Source organism: Anas platyrhynchos, chromosome 1 (genome assembly GCF_047663525.1).
Source record: "Anas platyrhynchos isolate ZD024472 breed Pekin duck chromosome 1, IASCAAS_PekinDuck_T2T, whole genome shotgun sequence".
Classification (NCBI taxonomy): domain Eukaryota; kingdom Metazoa; phylum Chordata; class Aves; order Anseriformes; family Anatidae; genus Anas; species Anas platyrhynchos.
This window is the reverse complement of record NC_092587.1, coordinates 137,837,335-137,859,500: the sequence shown is the minus strand read 5'-3', so window position 1 is coordinate 137,859,500 and position 22,166 is coordinate 137,837,335. Positions and strand designations below refer to the sequence as shown.

The 22,166-nt window shown below is 36.1% G+C and overlaps 1 protein-coding gene across 4 annotated transcripts in view; it reads right to left on the bottom strand.

Annotated features, from left to right (window-relative positions):
• Nucleotides 1-22,166, bottom strand: part of HERC2 (HECT and RLD domain containing E3 ubiquitin protein ligase 2) — a 108,030-nt gene that overhangs the window by 26,642 nt on the left and 59,222 nt on the right. For 3 of the 4 annotated variants that reach the window (XM_038173178.2, XM_027446869.3, XM_038173179.2), the window contains exons 48-71: nucleotides 21,309-21,407; nucleotides 21,043-21,211; nucleotides 20,800-20,925; nucleotides 19,782-19,890; nucleotides 19,493-19,632; nucleotides 17,715-17,905; nucleotides 16,864-16,969; nucleotides 16,607-16,698; nucleotides 15,857-16,032; nucleotides 15,243-15,354; nucleotides 13,508-13,589; nucleotides 13,263-13,406; nucleotides 12,641-12,731; nucleotides 10,986-11,163; nucleotides 10,105-10,186; nucleotides 9,851-10,022; nucleotides 7,897-8,041; nucleotides 7,011-7,236; nucleotides 5,775-5,946; nucleotides 5,014-5,200; nucleotides 4,107-4,247; nucleotides 3,563-3,754; nucleotides 1,869-2,022; nucleotides 501-608 (exon numbers count right to left, since the gene is read on the bottom strand). In XM_038173178.2, coding sequence (XP_038029106.1) covers nucleotides 501-608; nucleotides 1,869-2,022; nucleotides 3,563-3,754; nucleotides 4,107-4,247; nucleotides 5,014-5,200; nucleotides 5,775-5,946; nucleotides 7,011-7,236; nucleotides 7,897-8,041; nucleotides 9,851-10,022; nucleotides 10,105-10,186; nucleotides 10,986-11,163; nucleotides 12,641-12,731; nucleotides 13,263-13,406; nucleotides 13,508-13,589; nucleotides 15,243-15,354; nucleotides 15,857-16,032; nucleotides 16,607-16,698; nucleotides 16,864-16,969; nucleotides 17,715-17,905; nucleotides 19,493-19,632; nucleotides 19,782-19,890; nucleotides 20,800-20,925; nucleotides 21,043-21,211; nucleotides 21,309-21,407 — 3,394 coding nt within the window. The remainder of the gene's footprint in view (nucleotides 1-500; nucleotides 609-1,868; nucleotides 2,023-3,562; nucleotides 3,755-4,106; nucleotides 4,248-5,013; nucleotides 5,201-5,774; nucleotides 5,947-7,010; nucleotides 7,237-7,896; nucleotides 8,042-9,850; nucleotides 10,023-10,104; nucleotides 10,187-10,985; nucleotides 11,164-12,640; nucleotides 12,732-13,262; nucleotides 13,407-13,507; nucleotides 13,590-15,242; nucleotides 15,355-15,856; nucleotides 16,033-16,606; nucleotides 16,699-16,863; nucleotides 16,970-17,714; nucleotides 17,906-19,492; nucleotides 19,633-19,781; nucleotides 19,891-20,799; nucleotides 20,926-21,042; nucleotides 21,212-21,308; nucleotides 21,408-22,166) is intronic. The other variant, XM_038173180.2, reaches the window with a different exon arrangement.

Genomic DNA, 22,166 nt, shown 5'->3' with positions numbered 1-22,166 from the left:
TGAAATGAAATTACAGATATGATAAAAGATGTGAGATTTTATGTAGTGTTAGTTACATAGATCAGAGCAGAAAACAGAAAGAGAGAGCCTAGATTATATTTTGGGCATTCAACAGCAGAAGAGCATTTGTCTTGACTGTAAAAAAGCTCAAATCTCTATAATTATTACTTGAAAAAGACAAAACCTAGCTAAAGAATACCGTTTTACAATTGTTTTTCCAATTTGTTAAAATATGCTTTGATTATACAGAAATTCACACATGGTGCCATGGGTGCTAGTAATTAATTTTTTACACTCTAATTGCTCTTCGGAAAAGCAATCTTTCATGTCTGTATGTAGATCATACAGTGGTTGTCTTCTTTTTTTAGTTTAAAATAGAATATCAATTTACATAGTTTTTCTTCTTTGTTATTGGTATATCTTTGACAAGGAGTATGTCACAGTGGTACATTTCATTCAGCGTTTAACAGTAAATCACACAAGACACTTTTGAAGAGCACCTGATCGGACGGAAACAATTCTGTTGACACCATCCATGATGGTGAGTGGATCATGACGCCGCTCTGTAGAACACTGGCGATCAAATTCTACTCTCAGTCCCTCAGCACCTAAACAGCAACAAAGAATTTACACACTTCTACAGAGCAATCAATACCACAAACAAATGCAGTATTTTAGAAATCCACATGAAATCAAATGCAATGGTTTGGAAGCCAGAGTGCTCATTAATAAAAATGAGAACGTGGACTTGCTTTGGTTTCATGACATTGTTTGTCTAATATCTTCTCTTTGAAAGACTTACATCGTAGAAAGCTCATGTTGAATGAATTGGGGATAGGAGACAGAAGACTATATTAAGAACACTCCCAACTGAAGTTGCCCTAGCAAAAAAAAAAAGTCTATTTACAGTTAAGACAAATATCAAAAGATATAGGCAATAGAGAACTAAGTACCAGATAACATACTGAAGGAAGCATTACATGAAAATACAGTAAAGAAAGGAAAAAAGTATTTCCTAATGATCAAGGCTGAAAGAAAGGTGTTCAGTTACTGACCCTGAAAACAACTCAGGTCATTCTCAGCTTTGTAACTGAACAGAAGACAGCAGTAATACATAGCTGCAGAGAAATGGTATGCAGAATTCCGTCACAGAGAACCCAAACTTGGGTAAAAGTATATTTCACAGGACTGAGATGTTCATGTGGTATGCAAGTGTTTTAAGAAATATATTATTACAGCAACAGGATACGTAGCATTACTTTAAAAGTAATATTTTTATACTGTTGTATCTTTGTGTGTATTGTTGTTTGTATTGTAATGTTGATCTGGTAGAATGGGTACAGAGGAGGGCTATGAAGTGGATCAGAGGGCTGAAGAAAGGCTGAGGGAGCTGGGGATGTTCAGCCCACAGAAGAGAAGGCTCCAATACTTCAAGGGGACTTATAAAAAAGACAGAGAACAATTTTTTGCTCAGGTAGACAAGGGGGACAATGACAAGACAAGGGGGAATGGTTTTACACTAAAAGAGGGGAGATTTAGATTAGAGGTTAGGAGGAAATTCTTCACTCAGAGGGTGGTGAGGCACTGGCACAGGTTGCTCAGGGAAGCTGTGGATGCCCCATCTCTGGAGGTGTTTGAGGCCAGTTAGATGAGGCCCTGGGCAACCTGGTGCATTGGGTGACATCCCTGCCTATGGCAGGGGGGTTGGAGCTAGATGGTCTTTAAGGTCCCTTCCAACCAAAGTTGTTCTATGAGTCAATGGTTCTGTGAAAAGTTTTACACATATTTTTGTAAGCTGAGGAAAAAAAATATGCATGTAGGCTTGCAAGTAACTGGATTTCAGTAACAAAACTCTAGGAATTCTATACCTGGTATTTTAACTGTGCCACTAGAAGATGTATCATCAGTATATGGATGGCTGCTTTCTACCACAACTGGTTGCGAAGAAAGGCGACCGCTTTGTGAATCAGTTGCCACATCTTCTAACTCAGTAACACATAGCTCCAACAACATATCAGCAACCTAAAAAAAAGAAAGAGACAAACCTAAAATCAAGTTTACAAAAAGTATGTATGGTTAGCCCAAGAAATCTAAAGCCAACTACCATTCTTCCTGAATAAAAAAAAAAAAAATTCCTCTCTGACTCATAAACTATTGTATTCATTAAAAAATAATTTTAATGCTGCTAAAGCTTGAAAAGTTTTAAAACTGGAAGCCAAACACCATAAATCTCCAATAAGTAAAAGCCAGAACAAGTAATATTTTTCCCTTGCAGAAAAACTGAACTAGAGCATAACTAAATCATAGGCCAATAGATTAGTGTAAGATGTAATCTTTTAGCCAAAATGTAACATTAAAACATACAATTTAGAGAGAATAGTACTCATTTTTAAAGAGCAGTTTCAAATAAAAATTCTGACTCTGAAGGATAGAAAAAAGTTGTTTAGCCACTCACTATTAATGCCAGAAGGGAAAATGCTGATATGCTAGTGCATATACTTTGCATTTCACTGGGGTGGGAGGGAAATAACTACAAATCCAGAACAGGAGTATGCATAGAACTGATCATAATAAGGAATTTAAAAACTGGAAAAAAAAAAACAGCTCCAAAAATGTCACTTTATTACTTCTATACTATTCACATCAGATAGGGTCTCACACAATCCTGGTTTACTAGGACAGATAGACATTTTTATTTTTAATTTTTTTAAGTGTAGCTGTCTTGTCATTTATATCATTTATTTTTAAAAACTCTGAATTCAATATACAATCTTTATTAGAATCATTATTTATCTTTTTGGATAGTGATCCAAGTTTTAAAAAGGAACACAAACACCAGCTTTGCATCATTTCCAATGTTTCAAAGCAGTCTTTAAGCAACGCAAAGCCATAAATGAACTACATCACATAAGGATCTTAAAACAAATGCATCATGCTCATTAGGGAAATATTTAAAGGGTAAAGCTGGAAAATGTTAAACAACTTTCAGTTCATTCCTATTAGCAGACATTATATAAAACATCTGTGATTTGTCCTATTCTTTTGTATAGCTGTTAGCATCCAGGGTTAGAACATCTATTAATTGTTTGTTAATTTTCCCAAGGGAACCCACATCCATAGATACTTTGTAAAGAGTTATAAGCTTCAGTGCATCAAATATAAACCTTAAAAATCAAGAACTATATATTCTTAACAACACTGACATTTTAGCTAGCAATAATGACTGCACCAATTTGAGAAATAAAGTTAAGTGTAAAACAAAACCAACATGAAACTTTTCAAACTAATGTTCCGGAGATTCATCAAATAGGGTTTGGTTAATTCAGCTTCATGGTTTGCCAGCATGACAAACCAAGGAAATATACTGACATTTATTGCAAATACATACATTCGTATCATATTTCTATTAAAAACATTAAGGCTTACATACATGACATTCAACTCTAATTTTCATACGTAGTAAGCTTCTCAGTAAATCAAACTATATTTCAAATACAAGAAAAATTTCTAATAAGCTAAGAGTAAAAAGGACAGTTAAACTGCAAGATAAACAAAACCTGACCTGTGGGTAAGCTGTGCCCATGCCAGACAGAACAGCTGAGAGAACATCTCTTCCCTTTTCACCTGCTCGGTTGGACACAGCAAGCTTTAGCAGGTCAACCATGACGCGCGTGTCATCTGGTACTAAGAGACTAGTAAATTCATCCAAGTACTGAGGTTCCGGGCCAGATACTTTACTTTGGCTTTCTACGTCCTACAAAACAAGAAAGATTGCAGAAAGATTGACAGTGCGAAGAAGAAAGAGACATCTCACCAAATCTAAACACAATAATTTGTCTGAAGAAGTCTGAAGGTAGTTCAAGACAATTTGTAATTCTGGGTTTACATGGGTGCAGAATTAGTCTATTGTTAAACTTGTTTCTCAAGTGGAAAGGCTTTTCTAAAACTAACCTTGTTCAGCTTTAGAAAAGGAAGTAATATTAATTACCCTGTCTTTTAATATACTTCAAAAATGCAGTCATATATAGAATAGTTTAAGTATTAAAACAGCACAAGTGCTCAATAAAAACACTGGAAGAACTTAAGGAATGCATTGACAACATTACTTCTTTGGTTTTCGTCATGGTCTCTGCAATGATACTGGCAGCTCCAGGATCATCTGTGACTGGAATGAAAGGACGTGAAGAAGCAGCAGCAGCTGAGGGAGTTACAGCAGATGGCGTCACAGCATCTTCTGAAGAAACAACCTAGCCAAAATGAACAGTCATTAACAAAGGCTGCAATAGGATGCTGTAAATCCTTTAGGAGTCTAATTATTTGTTTGAAGGGTTTACGTTCAAAGTCAGCAGCAATTCAAAAACATACAAATTCAAACACAACAGATTCACTCCCTGTTTTTCTGGCTTCTATTTTATATTCCTATCATGGCAAACCAGTCCTGACCCCTGCAAATGCCAGCTGCTACAAAAACACAATAAAGCATGAGTGCCTGCACAGGAGTCTGCAGTGCAGAAGACAACCCCAAACACTGCATGTTAAAAGCCTGGGAAAGAAAGATCTTCAGTAGCAAGCCTTTCCTTTTATCTGCTTCTCTTAGCAGTTGGGCATCAAGAGAGTAAAACTTTATTCAAGCTCTCCTATCTACATTAGTTGACATAAGTTTACAAGTTATGTTCCATTAAGTAATTCTTGAAGATTCCCTTAATCCAGACTTCTTTTTTTTTAACATCACTCCTGTAAAGTTACTTAGATATCTAATCAAATAATTAATATTTTAAATCAACTTTAAAATACTACAAAAAATCATAATTGCCTTTTAATGACATACTATATTCTATGTTCTCAATTGCTTTCAGACTAAAATCTTAGTTTTTCCAAATCTGACGCACACAGCATACCCACTCCAGAGATTATAGTACAAAAGAATTGTTCGATCTCTCTATCAAACTAAGCACTGAGCAGTATTTTTCAGCTTTACTGTTAAATGATGTTGGAAAATTCATTTGATACTACCTCCCCTCTCCTGTCCTGCCATGGATTTGGGCTCAGCCTCTCTTCTATATCTCCTACAAGCATGCATTCATCTCCATTTGCAGGACTTCCTGTAGATGTGGCATCTGACGGGGGGGCTGGTGATGAAGAGGGACATTCTACTGGTGCAATCATACTTGCAGGCATCAACGCTCCAACAACTGCATCCCTGAAATCATTTAAGACAGATGAACATAAACCTAATTATACTCCCTTGTTAAACTAGAAAAAATATGAACCTGTCTTAATAAAATAACCAAAGGTTTCCAAGCTCTGGAATTTACAGAGTAGTTTATCTCCATCCTTCGAGTCAGATGGTTAATGCTGTTTCTTAAGGCCACACTATTTTACATAAGTTCATCTTTATAAATTTTAGCACAAATATACTCTCTTCTCTACCAACAAGGAGGGCACAGTAAAGTTTTATTATTCTTTTCACCCTGTCCCCCACGGCTTCTTCCACTTCACCTATCACAATTTACTTATGCTCCTTTTACATGGTTTACTTGAGCATTCTTGAATAAACAATTGTTTTTCCCTAGGTACTGGTATTTCCTCATTCTGAAGAAACCACAACATCATAAAGTTAACAGGAACATCAAAACATAATTTCAATGAAGCTTGGCCCTATCCTGAGGATTCCAAATTGGTAAAACCATTTATATTTGACTCAACAGGCACTAAAAGAAAGCAAGCTATATCATCGTTCACTCCTTAAGACACAAGAACACTTGCATGCCTACCTGGCATACATAATTTGTAATGCCATCAGAATATGAGATAGTGCCTGCTGTTTGGCAACATTCCCATCAAGCGATAAGAGAATCTTTGCAAGGGAAGGGCGATTCGGCTTTGAACTGTTTGCACCACTGATTTTGTTACTGGCAGCAGAAGAATCTGCATCTGAAGGAACACCTGAAGTAAGGGGAAAAAAGAGAAAGCAAGTATTTATTTTTATGTTATTTTATTTTATTTCTTGTCAATCATTAAAGATCATATATCAGAGTATGGCTGAGGCTGTGGGGGCCCTCTGGAGGCCACCAGGCCCCAGCCCTGCCCCAGCAGGGCCACCCAGCGCAGGCTGCCCAGGCCCATCTCCAGGCGGCTTTTGGAGATCCCCAAGGAGGAGACCCCACAGCCTCTCTGGGCAGCCTGTGCCAGGGCTCCATCACACAGTAAAGATGACTGTAAATCTAAGTCTACAGGAGATTTTTAAACTGCAGCTCCTACAGCTGCAATATTAAAGTCAATACTGAGGCTTCTCAGCAAGTGCTTTTTATAAAATGAAGTGTTCCACCTTGTTACTTAGTCATGAACAATGGTGTGATACAGATAAATATTTTCTCTATTGGAATCTAAAACATGTTTTTCTTAACCAGAAATTTCCCAAACAGCATTAATATTTATTAGGTACCCTTGCAATTCTAAACAAATATTCTATTATGTAGTTTTTGATCTTGTTTCAAATACCCATGTTTTGAAAGAAAATAATTAGCAAAATGCTGGCCCTTTTATATTCAGCACAAAAACATCACTTTCTTGCCTCCCTAATTCTTTGTCACCTACTTTAGCAAAAAAAAAAAAAAAAGGTAATAGTAGCACAGAATTTAAGTAAAAGACAATGTAAGAAGACCAATATTACAGTAGCATCCATCTACTATTATCTTCATAAAGCTCTATCACAGAATAAAGACAAAGAATTTGGGGCATTTGATAAATTATGCTGCATTTTAATTGCCTGAAGACAAACAAAGATTCAAACTAATGTTTCTTCTGAACAAATCCTTTTTAACTTCCATTTTCAAGAAGGGATTTTGCTTTTTGGGGCAGGAATGTTTTTTTCTTCATTTGTTTTTCTCCTCTAAATATATATTTTATTTTTGAAAGACACTTTTCTTTTTGCACTCTTAAACTGTTAAACCACGAACACAACGAGCTCTGCAGTGGCATAAAGAAAACATAAGGCAATGAATACCAACCAAGATAAGAAGCACCTAAAGGGTCCCTCGCTGTCTGGAAAAGAACTGGTTCATGAACAGATGGTGTAGCTACATCCACTGTTGTCCAAGCTACGCTGTGGGAAGATCCACAAGCAACCCGGGTGATTTTCTGGCCTTCCAAGCCCTGTACAAGAGTGGGCTTTCTATTGACTGTAGTTGTTCCGTTGCCTTGTTGTCCATGGTCATTGTCACCCCAAGCGTAAACCTGCCAATAAACATTTCTATTTATTACTTTGTCTGACTGATTGCCTCATTTAATTGTTTTCTTTAAAATTTCTGCAGAGAAGTTTTAGTGATTTTTATTATTAACCCACGATAATTTAGAGAACTTATTGCCATGACTTATTTTTTTTTAATTTTAAATAATGCAGGAATTACCATACAATAAAAAATCAAAGCAGTCCTTTATCAGGTGATTCAAAAATTACTGCAGGTTCATAAATCATTGGTTGATACATAAATTATTCAATGTTCACAGTGAACAATTAAATTAAAAGAATCAGTTGCACAGTAATTACACTGGAGATCTCAATACTATGATAGTAACAATGCTGGATCACAGCAGAAGCAGCTATCCAAATACTATGACTACTATTTCATTTTAAGAGTGGGAAGCCAGAAACAGATCATGTGAATAATCCACAAATTAAGAAAATACAACAAAAATTACTATAACAACAACACTTGAAGTCCAACAGTAATATGGAGGCTAATGGATTTCAAATTATAATAAATGCACATATTTATTCAGTACTTCAAAAAGCAAATAAATATAGTGAGGAAATTTTCTTCTATTTAATCAGCACTGATGCTATTACAGTCTTCAGTTTATTTCTTTCTGGATCAAGGATAAAGGGAAGCTTACCTGTCCAGTGTCAGTAACGGCTAGGCAATGGAGCGCACCTACTGCCACATGCACGATCTTTTTACCCCTCAATCCTTCCACTACTTGCGGCTTTCTGACATGCACATCAGTACCATGGCCTAGCCTGAAGTAATCTCCCTTACCCCTAAAACAGATAGAAAAATAAAAGCAAAATTCAGGACAATTACACTGTTTGCACATTCCTTTGTCAATGCAGCTTCCAAAATCAACACTCCTCAGTTATCATTGGGTAAATGATATACACTCATCACATATACAAAGGATACAAAACGTAACTCTAATACTAAGACCTCACTTCTTTTCACCTCAGTATAGAACAGGCATCATTTATGACTACTTTTTGTATATATTGCAGCTGCAGTTGTATACTTACAAAATTCATTTGTTAAGTCTGTTTGGACAAGTATTGAAGATGCACCTAAAAGTAACAGAGCATTTGCCATGTCCACTCACTTGAAAAAAAAATAATACAAAAACTACCATGTTGACAGAACTGACATTTTTCACACTACTTCAAGCCTCAGTATAGGTTCTCAAGCCTCCACAGTTTATCTAGTCTTGTCATACAAAAGTTAAAACTGCACTAAAAATATACAATAGACAAAAAGTAACAGACAGCTTAAAATCTCTCTAATAACATCAGTGAAGACGAAGACGACAGACTTCTTCCACTGTGTTTTTAGTAACCGTTCACTCAGTTCTGCAGCTCAGTACTACCAATTCCAATATCTCAAGAAAAGATGTTACTGTACATCACGTTTGCCTCCAATGTATTATTGCCTACCTAAGGACACAATACAGAAGTTACGGTTTTGCCCTCAAATCAGTACAAACCCATAAATATAAGAAAAGTGAGAAGGAACTCTGCCACCCTAAAGTACAGACATGCACAGCAGAAAGACAAAAAATCTCATTGTAATCCTGTCATGAAATGTCATGAAATAGATGTAGATTTTATGACTAAAAGTAAGTGTTAAGACAAAGAGGGGGAAGGATAGAATGAACAAGAATTCTGCAAAGCATTCTTAAAGACTGCCAAATTCCCTTTCCTCTTACTCCTTTTGTCACCACAGTAACTTAAAATATGGGGAAAAGTGAGAGACAAATACAGCTTCCAGTAGGCACTCAGAAATGACAACTCTCCTAAAAGCAATTCTCCCTTTTAAGAAGAGAAGCAACTTATAAAAATAGAAGTTTTGTCAATTTCTCTATGTATTATTCATTAATTGCTGTTTTATAAAACAAAAAGGATCACTTTACATCTTCTTAGCTTTGATATACGTCAAACAGCTCACAGTCATATTACACAAAGATGGGTAGGGCTCTGAGGTTGATCTGCTACTCAGGAAACTCAAAGATTTTGCAAAAGGTTTATAAACTTAAAAAGCCAGTTTGTGTTCATAACAAAGCAGAAGTGGACAGATAGAGAGAAGAAAAAGGATCATTACTGAGAATTCAGTGGCTTTCTGAGCAGCAATGAACTCTGCAATGTCCCATGTGTTTCCAATACAGTCCTTTCCATCTCCTCTCAATACTAGATGAGTCCTTACTTTATTACATCCTTACTCTGTCTCTATTTTAACTGTAGGCTACATACTCCATGATACAATTGTCATGTTCTCTTTCACAGTCTGCTCTGAAGTCTAAAATTAACATTTCTTTGCATGCTTTATTGTTCCTAAGAGGGAATGATCTTCCACTTCCTCTACTGATTCAGTGAGACCCAGGCATCCTAACAAAGTACAACAGACAACTCGGCATGCTACAAGACAGTAACTGAACAGATCACAGCTTGTCTCAAAGAGATTCCAATCTAAAAGACAAAGTCAGCACACAGAGAAGGCACAGATGGGGTTAAGATGAACAAAGAGCAGCAAATACAACACATACTTAGCAATTGCTTTGTTAATATTTTCCAGCATATTTAACGTACCACGTCCATACCACTCCTGACTTGGTCAGTGCCAACGAGAACTGTGCACCACACTCAATCTGACAAACGCCTTGGCCGTTTAGTCTTTCAATGTTCTGAGGAATGTTGCATCCTTCACTTCCTCCTCGGCCCAGTTTTCCAAAATCACCATCACCCCAAGAAAACACCAAACCTAACAAACACCAAACTGCAGGTCAAACAATGATCACAGTAGTCCTACGTGCCAGAAAGCTTCTGGAACAAGACATTCCTACCTTCATCTGTCAAAGCGAGAGTCTGAGCATCTCTGCTTCCACAAGCAACCTGAATTACTCTGTGGCCAAGGAGCACTTTAACCTACAAAACAGAAAAAAGATGTTTCAAAGAGATTCGTTATATTTTAAAAGTTTTACAAACGTTTTCAAGCTCTTACAATTAATCTTGTTCTTTATGTCCAGCCTGAGCGTGCTATTTAGGAAAGCTTTAATCAAGCCCCACTTAGTCAATATCCAACACTGCTCAGTGACAACAGTAGCTTCCAGCTATGTGTCAAAGTAGATGCATGACATGGATATTCAGAACAGCACTAGCTGCTCTGAATCATTTTCCACGACAAAGCAAGAGAAACTGGATCAGGACATTCAGCCTGGAGAACAGAAGGCTCCAGGAAGACCATACAGTGGCTTTCTAGTACCTAAAGGGGGCCTACAGGAAAGCTGGGGAGGAACTCTTTGTCAGGTAGTGGAGTGATAGGACAAGGGGAAATTTAAAAGAGGGTAGATTTAGATGAGATATCAGGAGTACATTCTTCACTCAGAGGGTGGTGAGGCACAGGAATAGGTTGCCCAGAGAAGCTGTGGATGCCCTATCCCTGGAAGCGTTCAAGGCCAAGTTGGATGAGGCTTTAAGCAAGGAGCCTTTGACCACAGCAGTTTGAACTCAATGATCTTTAAGGTCCCTTCCAGTCCAAATCATTCTGCGATTCTTGGCCTTTCTGAAATACCTTGCATACCTAATAAAGAGGTGTGTGTACCAAAACCTCATCAGATTGCTCCAAAATGATGTCTTCATACTGCTTTTACAGTTTCGGCTTTGCTTTACTTTGTCAGTCACTAAACACTCGCATTTCATCAGAGATGAGAAACATTTACTTTACCATCTTAGGTTTCAGCTGTGTAGTATTATCTCCATGTCCTAGCCTTCCATATTCTCCAAGACCCCATGTATACAGTTCACCACTAGAGGTAATGGCAGCACTGTGGGAACTGCCACAAGCAATATCACGGATCCGTTTGGTTTTCAGTGCTTCTATCAGTCTGGGTTTATCACAGTTCCTAAAGACAGTGAGTAAAGAATATATCATTGCATCACTTCTGAAAGAGTTACACAATACACCAACCTCTATAACCTAAAAAAATATTTGTGTAAAACTAACAGTATCCTGAAGATAAAATAAAATGCAGCTTACAATTCTAAGACATATCCTGTAGTAGCACCATACATTTTAAATTTATACTGTTTTAATGTACTCCAAAGGTTTTGTTCGGATTTTAATTTTTTTAAGCATCTACACTGCAAAATTTAGGTGACAAAACTAAAATATCAAAATCAAAACTATGAATTAATTAAAAAGCATATATATAAAGTGAAAACTGATATCCTATCATTACCCAAGGTTGAGTGATTTGTTAGGTATAACTATTTTTCCACCGTGATGACACAGAGTAGACAATAAGATTAAAAGATGACGTTTCCATCCCAATTTTGCTTGTTAATAAGAGAAATCAGAACTGGAATTTATTGTCAGGTTTCTGTGAGAGTACTGGAAACATTTACTATTCACATCATAACAATATACTTTGAATATAGGGAAGAGTTTCAACTCAAGAAGGTTTTCTAATATTGACTATATCAGAGCCACTATTCATGTTTTATAAATATACATGTGACTTTTGGAAAGTTAGCTCCCAATAAATGCCCATGGTAAGAATTCCAAGTCTCTCTGTTAATACATCACAGAAAACATGAGGCAGTTGAACAAGGAAATTATAATACTGCTCTAATCTGGACTTCCATTTTCATAGATTTGAGTGACACACACTCCCCTAATATTTATGTATCATCATATATTAAATATCTGATTTGAGCACTTTCATTTTCTATGTATTCTGAGCAACATCTCAGAAAATATCAGAATGAAAAACAAAGATTTCCCCATTGGTTATATCTATATCTTTTTTCTTTCAAAACTCTGTTCCATGTTGCATACAATCCTGACAAATTTAAATTTTCTTTACCATTGTCATGTGGAGGATTGAACTGTATTCTACTGAAAAGTAAGAAACTTATTTCTGACTAACAAGTTTGTGAATAGAAGTCTAAGAATAGAGCTACAAAATAGCTGCAGACTTGTGGACTGTTACAGCTCAGGAATGTAAAACCACTACAGTTTTACACATCAGGCTAGATCAGTAATCCTTACCTCATAACACTAACCAAAATCTTCATATCCTTCATATACTTTTTCACCAATAACTTCCAAAAATACTAATAAAGACTTTTCTACCGAATATATTATTTCCAAGCATTAAATTAAAATTAATTGAATGCTGCCTTATTAAATGACTGAAACTGCTACAAATGCTGCACTGTAAGTTGTCATACTCTGTTGAGAAAGTCTTTTTGGACACAATTTTTTATTCCTATTAAATTAAGAACCCTGTAATTGTCAAACGTGGTGGTTAGTCGTGCTATGACACGCAATAGCAATGCTCTCTCTAACTGAAGCACAGATAAAATAGGTATCCTTACATTCGACTGAAATGACCAAGTTTTCCATCATCTCCTTCACCCCATGAAAATATCTTTCCATCAACAGTTAATGCCATAGCATGCCGGCCACCTGAAAGTAAAAACAAATTTAAACATCAAAGCAGGCAGAGGTCTAGCAAAAATCTCAGAAATTTGACACTGCTTTGTTTCTACAATTTATTTGTATGAGCCTTTCTACCCAACACGTTAGTCACATTCTAAATAGCTTTTATGCGATTTAATTTAAAACACAAAACAACTGTGAATGTAGACTTCCTGGCACATTAAAAAAAAATAATCATTTAATTGGTTATTTTCAATGCTGCAAGGAAAACAGAAATAGTATCAAACACACTATTTAGCAGTATTCAAAAAAATGAAAATACTTTATCTGGATCAGACTGCAAAAACTTTTCCAGAAATTAAGAATATGGGTATGTTCAAAATTCACAGATTTTACCATAAGGCTTCCAGAATGTAAGACTCTCTACTTATTAAAAATAAAAAAAAAAAAAGATGAAATATGCTGGGGCATCACAGCACCCAAGAAACTTCAAAACAACTTCTATTTTTAGGCTTAATATGTTCTGTTTATGTATGTAAGCATAGCAATAGCCAGTACCTGAGTGAACAGCCACCTTCTTTACAACATAGTTACTGAGAGCTGTAATCTGGCGAGGAATAGGCACAGTTCCACTAGATATTCCTAAACCCAGCCTTCCATTTGTAGCTTCTCCACAGGCATATACTTTACCCTCTACAGTCACTAAAATGGGGAAAAAACATTTTGTAATACTGTTAATGTTTTGAAACTGGAAATTTATTTCTGCTCTTAAATACCCAATACGTATTTTAAACTTGTATTACCTGCAAAAAGGCTTTTGGACCCTCCAGCTACTTGTACAACATTCAAGGCAGATAGGGTTTCAGAAAAGGAAGGAACCTTTATCTAGAGAAGACAGGAAACAGAAATTATTACAATACATTTTAAAGTTTTATACTTTTAATAGAAGAGCTATTCTGAAGTGATCATCCACTTAACCTGACAGCCACATTTAAGATACATGAAAATTCCCTGTATTATTCAGACAGTTCACACATCCGTTAATATACATTAGGCAAAAGACAGAAACCAAGAAAAGGCACACAATACTGAAACCATGATAAATATGAAGCCTGAAAGAAAATGAAATGGGATAAAAACAAGGATTTTTCTTAGTATAGTTTTCTTGAGAAAATACAACTCAGTTCTGAAGAAAGGCAAAAAGCAAAATAAACCAAGTTGAAACAAACACAAGTTGACCAACACGCTTCTAATCAGCATGCAGGAACTGGAGCACAACTAAGTTTTTCAATAGCAAAACACTTTAGCTATCTGGATTAGAGATAAAGTCAAGAAGAGAAACAAACAAGCAACCTGTTTTCCTCATTGCTACAAAGAAGTCTTTGATCAAGCTGAATATTTATGAATAGATACTAATACTACTACCTTTTCAAGTGTTTTAAATTAACATATTCAAACCTGGCATATACACTTTTATAAGAAGGGTAGATATCAGTTATTTATTTTTATGCAGATAAAGAAACAGTTTCCAGCAGACTTCTTTATTGCAGTATATAGGGGAAAAAAACTTTCCATAGGCCTTTTGTAAGCTAATATTGACATCACTGTCCAGACGAATATAGAGGGACAATCACTTCCCTAGTCCTGCTGGCCATGCTAATTTTTGATTTAGACCTTCTTGGCCACCTGAGCACACTGCTGGCTCACATTCAGGGAGCTATTGACCAATACCCCCAGGTCCCTTTCCGCCAGGCAGCTTCCCAGCCACTCTGCCCCCAGCCTGTAGTGCTGCTTGGGGTTGTTGTGCCCTAAGCTCAGAACCCAGCCCTTAGCCTTGTGGAACCTCATACACAGTTTGCCTCAGACCACTGATCCAGCCTACTCAGAGCCCTCTGCAGAGCCCTTCTACCCTCAAGCAAATCAACACCCACGCCCAACTAGGTGTCACCTGCAAACTTACTGAGGGTGCTTAACTTTGTGTTTTTTTGTTTTTTTGTTTTTGTGAAAGGCACTCCACAGACACAACAGTACACATTTAATTTAGAAATTAATGCTCTTTGAAATTCCTTTCAAATGCACTAAAATGTAATCAAGTTACACTAATGGAAAAATTAGAATTAAACTTCTTTTTTTGATTACTGAACCAGCTCCACTTACAGGTAGTACATAGAGAAGTTCACTATTATCGACACTTAAAGTATATAATAAACTCAAAAGGAATAAAACAGAGTGCACTACAGATTTTTAAGACAATTAGTTTGTTATCATCTAAACCAAACAGTTAAGTGACTGCTAAAAAAAAAAAAAAAAAAAGATTTCAGAGTAACAACCAAAATGAGTATTTGCTCCAAACTTTCCATCTAGCATATATCTACACTTCTTAACATCAAAAACCCATGAAAATCTACCTGTGATAGATTTTGGTAATAAACTTTAAAATTCTGATTATGTTTGAATTAACTTTGAGTTGTGTGAGACTTGCACATTTTATTTTTAGCTGCTCCATGTCATACTGAAGTATTAAAACCACAAACATACCTTAGAACCTTTTAGTCCTCCCAACTGATCTTTGTCATTCAGTCCCCAAACAAAAACTTTGGTTCTTATTGTAGCTGCCGATTCCAGCCCAGCTGCCTTCTTTCTAACAAGACTGAGGATATTTAGGAGTAGGAAAAAAAGGGGAAAAAGTTAGTCTAAGCAACCTTCATGCTATAACATAGAAACTTTTTTTTACTTTATCTACTGATTTTGTAATACTGGAATAGCTTTGGTACCCAGACTACATCATCCCAGCTGAGAGGTTGCTATGAAAAATAAACATCACAAAACCCAGAGTGTGTATTCTCTTGAGCAGTGGTAAATATATACATGCTACAATACCAATTATGAATATATCAAATTTTCAGCTAGGATTACAAATCCAGGTTGAGAAGAAGCAGGAGATGTACAAAATGCTACCATCTTACCAGTGTGATAATCTTACAAAATGCATTTAATTAACAAATGGCCTACCTACAATTCTGACAAAGATACTGATTTCTTTTTCTGCCATTCAATCTAATTAAATTGCATTGCTTACAAGTAATCTCTTGAATGGAATATATAGATGCTAAGTCTCTCTATAATTTTTTGTCCCACCTACAGTTACCTACCTCCCAGTGTTAGCTTTATCATCATCTTCTTCCTCATTATCAGAAGCAAGGAAAGGGACTGCAGCCAAATCCTCATCCTCTGCACGTATACGTCCCAGTATGCTGAGGCCATGTATTTTGCAATCAATTCCAGAGCTCCTGCACTGCTTGATTGCAATCTCAATATACCTGTGATACTAAGAAGAAAAAAAAAATTGCCGTCTTCTGCATCCTCTATAGCTTTACAAAACTTACGAAAGACTTAGAACTTTTGCTTGATTTTTGTAACCATTAACTAAATGAATTTGTAATTTCAATTATTTGGCTTTTCAGCACAAAATAATTTGTACTCTAAGATAAACATGTGGCCTCATTAGTTTGATGATTTCACTTCCAATCTAAAAAATTCAGTACTCATTCCTTCTTGTTGCTGAAAATGATCAGAACTACCATGCAAAATAAAATCACCCACCAAAGTGATCCCCAGATTTAAGTTTATTGGGAGACCACCTTGGTTCATAAGTATATTGATTTACATCACACACAAAAAATAAGATATATGACTGCTATAGCTATTACAGAATTGCACTGTGGTTACAGTAAAACTTATCAGGATAAGTAACTTTACCACTGCCAGAAATGCTTCTCATGGAGAGGAAAAGTAAAATACCATGCTTTAATAATAACAGCACTTCTTCTGATCCATCTCTTGCAACAAAATATTTTTCAGTCGCATACAGGAATAATTCTCTGAACACAAAGTTCACTTACTTCAGTACAATCGCTGAGAAGAGGCACTGTGGTATCTGTAGGATTTATGTTGATTGTCTTCAGCTCTATAAGGTTATTTAAGGAATTCCCCCCTAGAAAACAAAATATTGAAAGAAAAACACATTAAAATAAGGAGTTTGTGTCATGAACAGGAACACATGTTGAATACATGGCTATACTGACTGAAGCCAGATAAATACCTACTCTTGGATGTACAAAAATGTATTTTTCAAGCTTGTCAGAGTGCATTCACATACCTGAAACTACAACTAAAGAGGGCATGTAACTGCTGTCTGCAGGGTCCACTACCATCTTTAGTCTGTGAACAAGAACATCTGGAAAAATCTCCAAGCGAATCCAGTGCTAAGGAAAAAAAAAAAAAAAAACAATTTTCAGATGGTATTTGTAGAATCACGGTATGACTTAAGAAGAGTAAACGTGTTTTTCAATAGTGAAAAAACATTCTCCAATGGTACACTGGTACACATCTGTAACACATGGAATCTGGGCAGTCCAACCCCCAGGGCAAGAGAAACAATTGCAGCAAACAATTGATTTCACTCAAGAGCAACACCATCAAGAAGACTGAGAAAACACAATACCCTTGGTGGTCACGAAATGGGACAACATAAATCTTTGAAAGAAGCCTAGGTGCAAATGAAGCCTACACTGGCCACAAAGCAGCTCTGTGGGCCAATAGATTAAGAAGGAGTGCAAGTGAGAAGCAGCCAGAAAAGTTTTATTTAGTAGAAACATTGGTGCTTTCCCTCTTGAGTAAAAATATAATCAATATGATAAAAAATGTCAGTTACTACACTGAAAAGGCTATTGCAATCATATCACCAACCACAGAATAAAATAATTACCTTGTCTCTCAAAACTCACAAAAGTTCCTTATAATTTACAAGAAATAATTGTAATGAAGCACAGCTTTAAAAACAGGCACATTTACTATGAAGAAACATAGCTTTGTACTTCAGATGTCTGTTTTTACTACTTTTCTATCTTACATGAAGGTAACAAACAAATATATTAGCGAAGTCAGGTAAACAGTTATCCTCTTGAGAAGAAAGGATGCCAGAATAAACCAGTTACGGTTTCAAGTTACCTTTCCTTGTGAGCCAGAAGACTGCCAGCACTGCTCACTACCATCAATAAGCCGCGAAGCCTGATTCACAGAGGACGAGACGTTCAAATTCTTCACTATTCTTGACCAATCGTCCAGTAACATTCCCCGCTGGCTACTATGCCGTCTCTTAAGCTGTTTTCCAGAACGCCCACAAAACACTGGAGACTGACCTGAGTGGTTAAATGAAATCATAAGCATGCACCTCTCAGGGAAAATTGTTTTAAATAAATCCATAAGCAACATGAAAGGAAATAGAAGAAACCAAAGACTTCAGATGTGGTCTAAAAGTAGAACATGTGACACATAAGCATGAAGAAAGCATGCTACATATATATGGTAATATTATTCATGTTTAAAGGGCATAGCTTGAAATTTATTCCTTTTTATGAGTTCCAAGCACTCTATCTGATGACAAGTTCTCATGCCTGTCATTCAGGATGTCACACCTTCTATTCTTAGGTTTGATTTCTACCAAGAAAACATCCATGATTTTGTAAAAAATCATTATCAAAAAATTAAGGAAAATAGCTCTAAGATCTCTAGGAATGTAAAACACTAAGAGTAATTCTGAAAAATGTCCCTTCCTTTTGAAATATCAATCAAAGTTTGATGGTCCATACACTTCAAAACATAGGCCCACAGCACGTGAGCTTTGTATACCACCACAGAATGTGAAAAATATTCAGCCAACCCTCGAGAGAAATCCTTTACAGGAGAATATGCATCTAAGTTACATCACTCAAACATTCTGAACCTTAGTCAAGAATGAGAAAGGTTAGAGAGCTGCAGTTTTCCTCCTTGCACAAGCACTTTCCTGATGTTTGTAGCTTCTAGTAAGCCTGACAAAAATATTACAACTTCTCTAACCTACACCCAGTGCAATGGGCAGGATTACTAATACACAACCATACTAACTGATTTCTTAATGGGAAGTCTTTCTTGCCCTTTCAAGAGACCATGATATAAATACAGTGTATGTTCAAGATCTCTAGTAGGTAGTAAGTATTTATTTATTTTCCAAACTAATCAGACTGGCTATGTGTAAATATGAAGCTTAGTTCAAAAGCCAGCATCACCTTGCAAAAGCTTGATGTCAGACTGATTTTTAGCTGGGTGGGAAAATAAACAAAACAAACAAAAGCCAATTTCAGGTATTAATGATGATGCGAAACCGAGGAGTTTTGGAGTTAAAATGGGTTCAACTGTTCTTGTCTTAGAAAGTAAAGAATTCTGATGAGTCTTTCAAAAGGTTTCCCTTTCTTATAACAGGCCATTCTTACAAATTTATCTAGAGTCTCCAAATCATGGAGGAAGCGAGACAACAGTCATCACACATTGCTAGGCAACACTATTACAGAGCAATAGATCTCTAAAAATGAATCTTAGAGGAGATATTTAAAGTTTTAACTGCTGTCATGAGGATCCATTCACCTACAGTTAAACTGACAGCAAAAGGCAGGAAGATTAAAGAATTACACTATTTTGGTTCTTGGTATAGCTCAGTTCTAACAAAGAGTTAGTTGTCAGGCAGCCTTTTTTAAACTTATTTAACACTAGAACAAAAGCTTAAGGGTTGGCATTTTGGTGTAGTTCATCACAAGCAATTGCTACAGCACTGTGATGTGTTAAAAACGTTTTGTTGTCTAGAGGGTGAGTCCAACCATTAATTTCATTATGATACTATGCTGAGTTTTAAAAGTTTTTACAACAAATTCATTTTGAGTAAATCCTGGAAGCATGTGAATTCTGAAACTTACCTGGTTCATTTATTCTGCCAAAAGTATGTCGGGTATTGTGCTTCCTAGTTTTAAAACAGGTTTCACAAAAGTCAAAATCATCACAGTTTCTGCATTTGAATCTAGGCCCATTGATAGGAAACATCTGACAGCCATCACACCTGATTTCACAAAAGGAGAAAATATAAATACACTTCTAGCAGTTTTCATTACAGAAGCTAATTATACCAGCAGTCAAGATAATGGAATCAAGACAATAAGGCCAAATAATAAACTATATACATTAAACAAGACATAATTCATCACTCACGTGACACCAGGATGAATGCTGGGGACCAGTTCCATTTCTGACAACAATCCAGTCCAGTGAGATTGCTGAGGAAAGTCTACAATGACATCTTTCCCATTGGCACTAAAAGCTGTAACAAAAACATACAGGAAATAAAACGTGCTACAAATCTCTATGAAATGCAGCAGAGTCCAGTGCTACAGTCAACATCAGACAAGAAAAAAAAAACAGAAGTCTCTTTCATAAGCAATCTTTTGTTTTAATGGAACTACGTATTAACCTAGTCAGATAGTCTGGGAAGGTGCAGAGAGAAAAGGAGTACAAAAGAATTCTATAAATAGAATATATGTTTAAATAGAATATAGATAAAAATATATTAAAATTCCCTGACTTCATATTACAAAGGGAGAGAGCATTTCTAAGCATAAATAGAAAGACCAAAAGCTATACCTCTTAAAAAAATCAATACCCCAAAGATTACTTCTGTAACATCAACTACAGCTTGCTGTTAGTGTACCTCACTTTTACCTCACTTTCATACGGAGTCTTCAAGTCATGTTTACTTCTTAAAGGGAAACCATAATAAACCTTTGTGGTTCATCCAGACAAAGTATACAAGAGAAGTACAACCGTGCAGGAAACCGCACAGATTCCTAAGATCTTTACTAGATGTGAACACAGCAGCTCAAAAAAGTACAGAGTGCATAGAATCATAGAAAAATTAAGGTTGGAAAAGACCTTCAAGATCATCTGGTCCAACCATCAACCCACTACCAATGTCACCCACTAAACCAAGTCCCTATGCACCAGGTCCAACCTTCCCTTGAACACCCCCAGGGATGGTGACTCCACCACCTCCCTGGGCACGTCTCTAAACCCATCACGGACATCACATACATTCTATTCTTATCATCAGTAAGAGAGAAATCACAACAGTATGATTTCTTAGTGTGTCTAAAAGATTCTGTCCTTAAACACTGCAGAAAGTCTGTGTGTTTTCCCATTTTATCTCCCATGCCCCATTTTGAATATACATTACCTTTGACAACTCCCACACTCCGGTGAGTAACAGATCCCCATTTGTATTTGGGTGTGGTAACAGAGGTTTTCACTCGCACTTTGTCACCTATCTTGATATGGGAGGCAGAACTCTGTGGTGGGAAACCTAGCAGTCACAAGAATAAATGCATGGTAAGTACTTTTTTTCCACCCCCAAAATTAATCTCCCTTAATATATCATTCAAGCTTTTTATTCAAAAAATAAAGTTAGCAACCAACTTACCTAAAAGCTCAACATGGATATATCTGACCCAGTAAGTACCACCTTTTTGCTGCCAATCACACTGTACATTGAGGTCATGCAAGCCATCTCGATCCAATTTAATAACTTTGCCAACATCTCCTTCACAAACCTCCTCATAGGATCTGCAGCACCTAACCATCATCCCCACCTACAGAAAAAGAACGATAAAATGTCAGAGCTCTGCAGAGATGTTTGTACCAGAAGGAAAGCATGATGGTGATGAAAGCTATATGGAAAACACTTACCTGAATATTCTCTCTCACATACACAGCATAATCATCATTACTTAAGAAATCAGCTCGTTTCTTATAGGTCTGGCTTTCTGTTACAACAGCACCATTTGACTGGAAAAAAAATCCAAGATAAACATAAAACAGTTAAAAAAATGTTTAAAATTCAGATAAATAGGATTGTTAGCAGAAAATGAAGATAATCCAATAAAAAAAAAAAAAAAACAGTATCATATCTAAGTTACATGCCAATTCTTCATGGGAAAAATCTTCAATGAGTCAACTCTTTATAGGGCTATTGTTTATGATCTACCTTAAAGCTTAGTTTCCAGAATGATTTGCCAAGCTGTAAATTTTCAAGATTTGTGGAAAAAAATCTCTAAGTTGCTTGTATGAAATCTGCTTGCCAAAGAGTATTAGTGCAAAAAGGATTTGTGAGTAATCTACTTAGCCTTACACATACACATTCACATTCCACTCCTTAGGTTGTTTGATTGCAGAGGAAAAAAACAAAAGTGTGTGAATAGTAGTCTCTTACTTAGACTACATTACTTTGTTGTTGTTGTTGTTATATAACAATCAGATTTTAAGTGTTCCCTTACAAAAACAAGCTGACGAGATGGAATATCATTCCTTTCAAGATGTATTTTTTATAAAGATTGAGAATTACTGGATTCCTGTTTTAATATGAATGTTTAGAAAAACGTGTTACATTAAAGCCGTCACACTCAAAAGGCTTTTTATTATTTTTTTTTTGCCAATCACTGAAAACAGTTGTTATAAGGAAAAGGAAGTTATTTCACTGGCATCTTTTTGCCATTTATTCACTAATTCATTAGTTATGCTTTATTGCTAACATTTTATTTTCAGCCA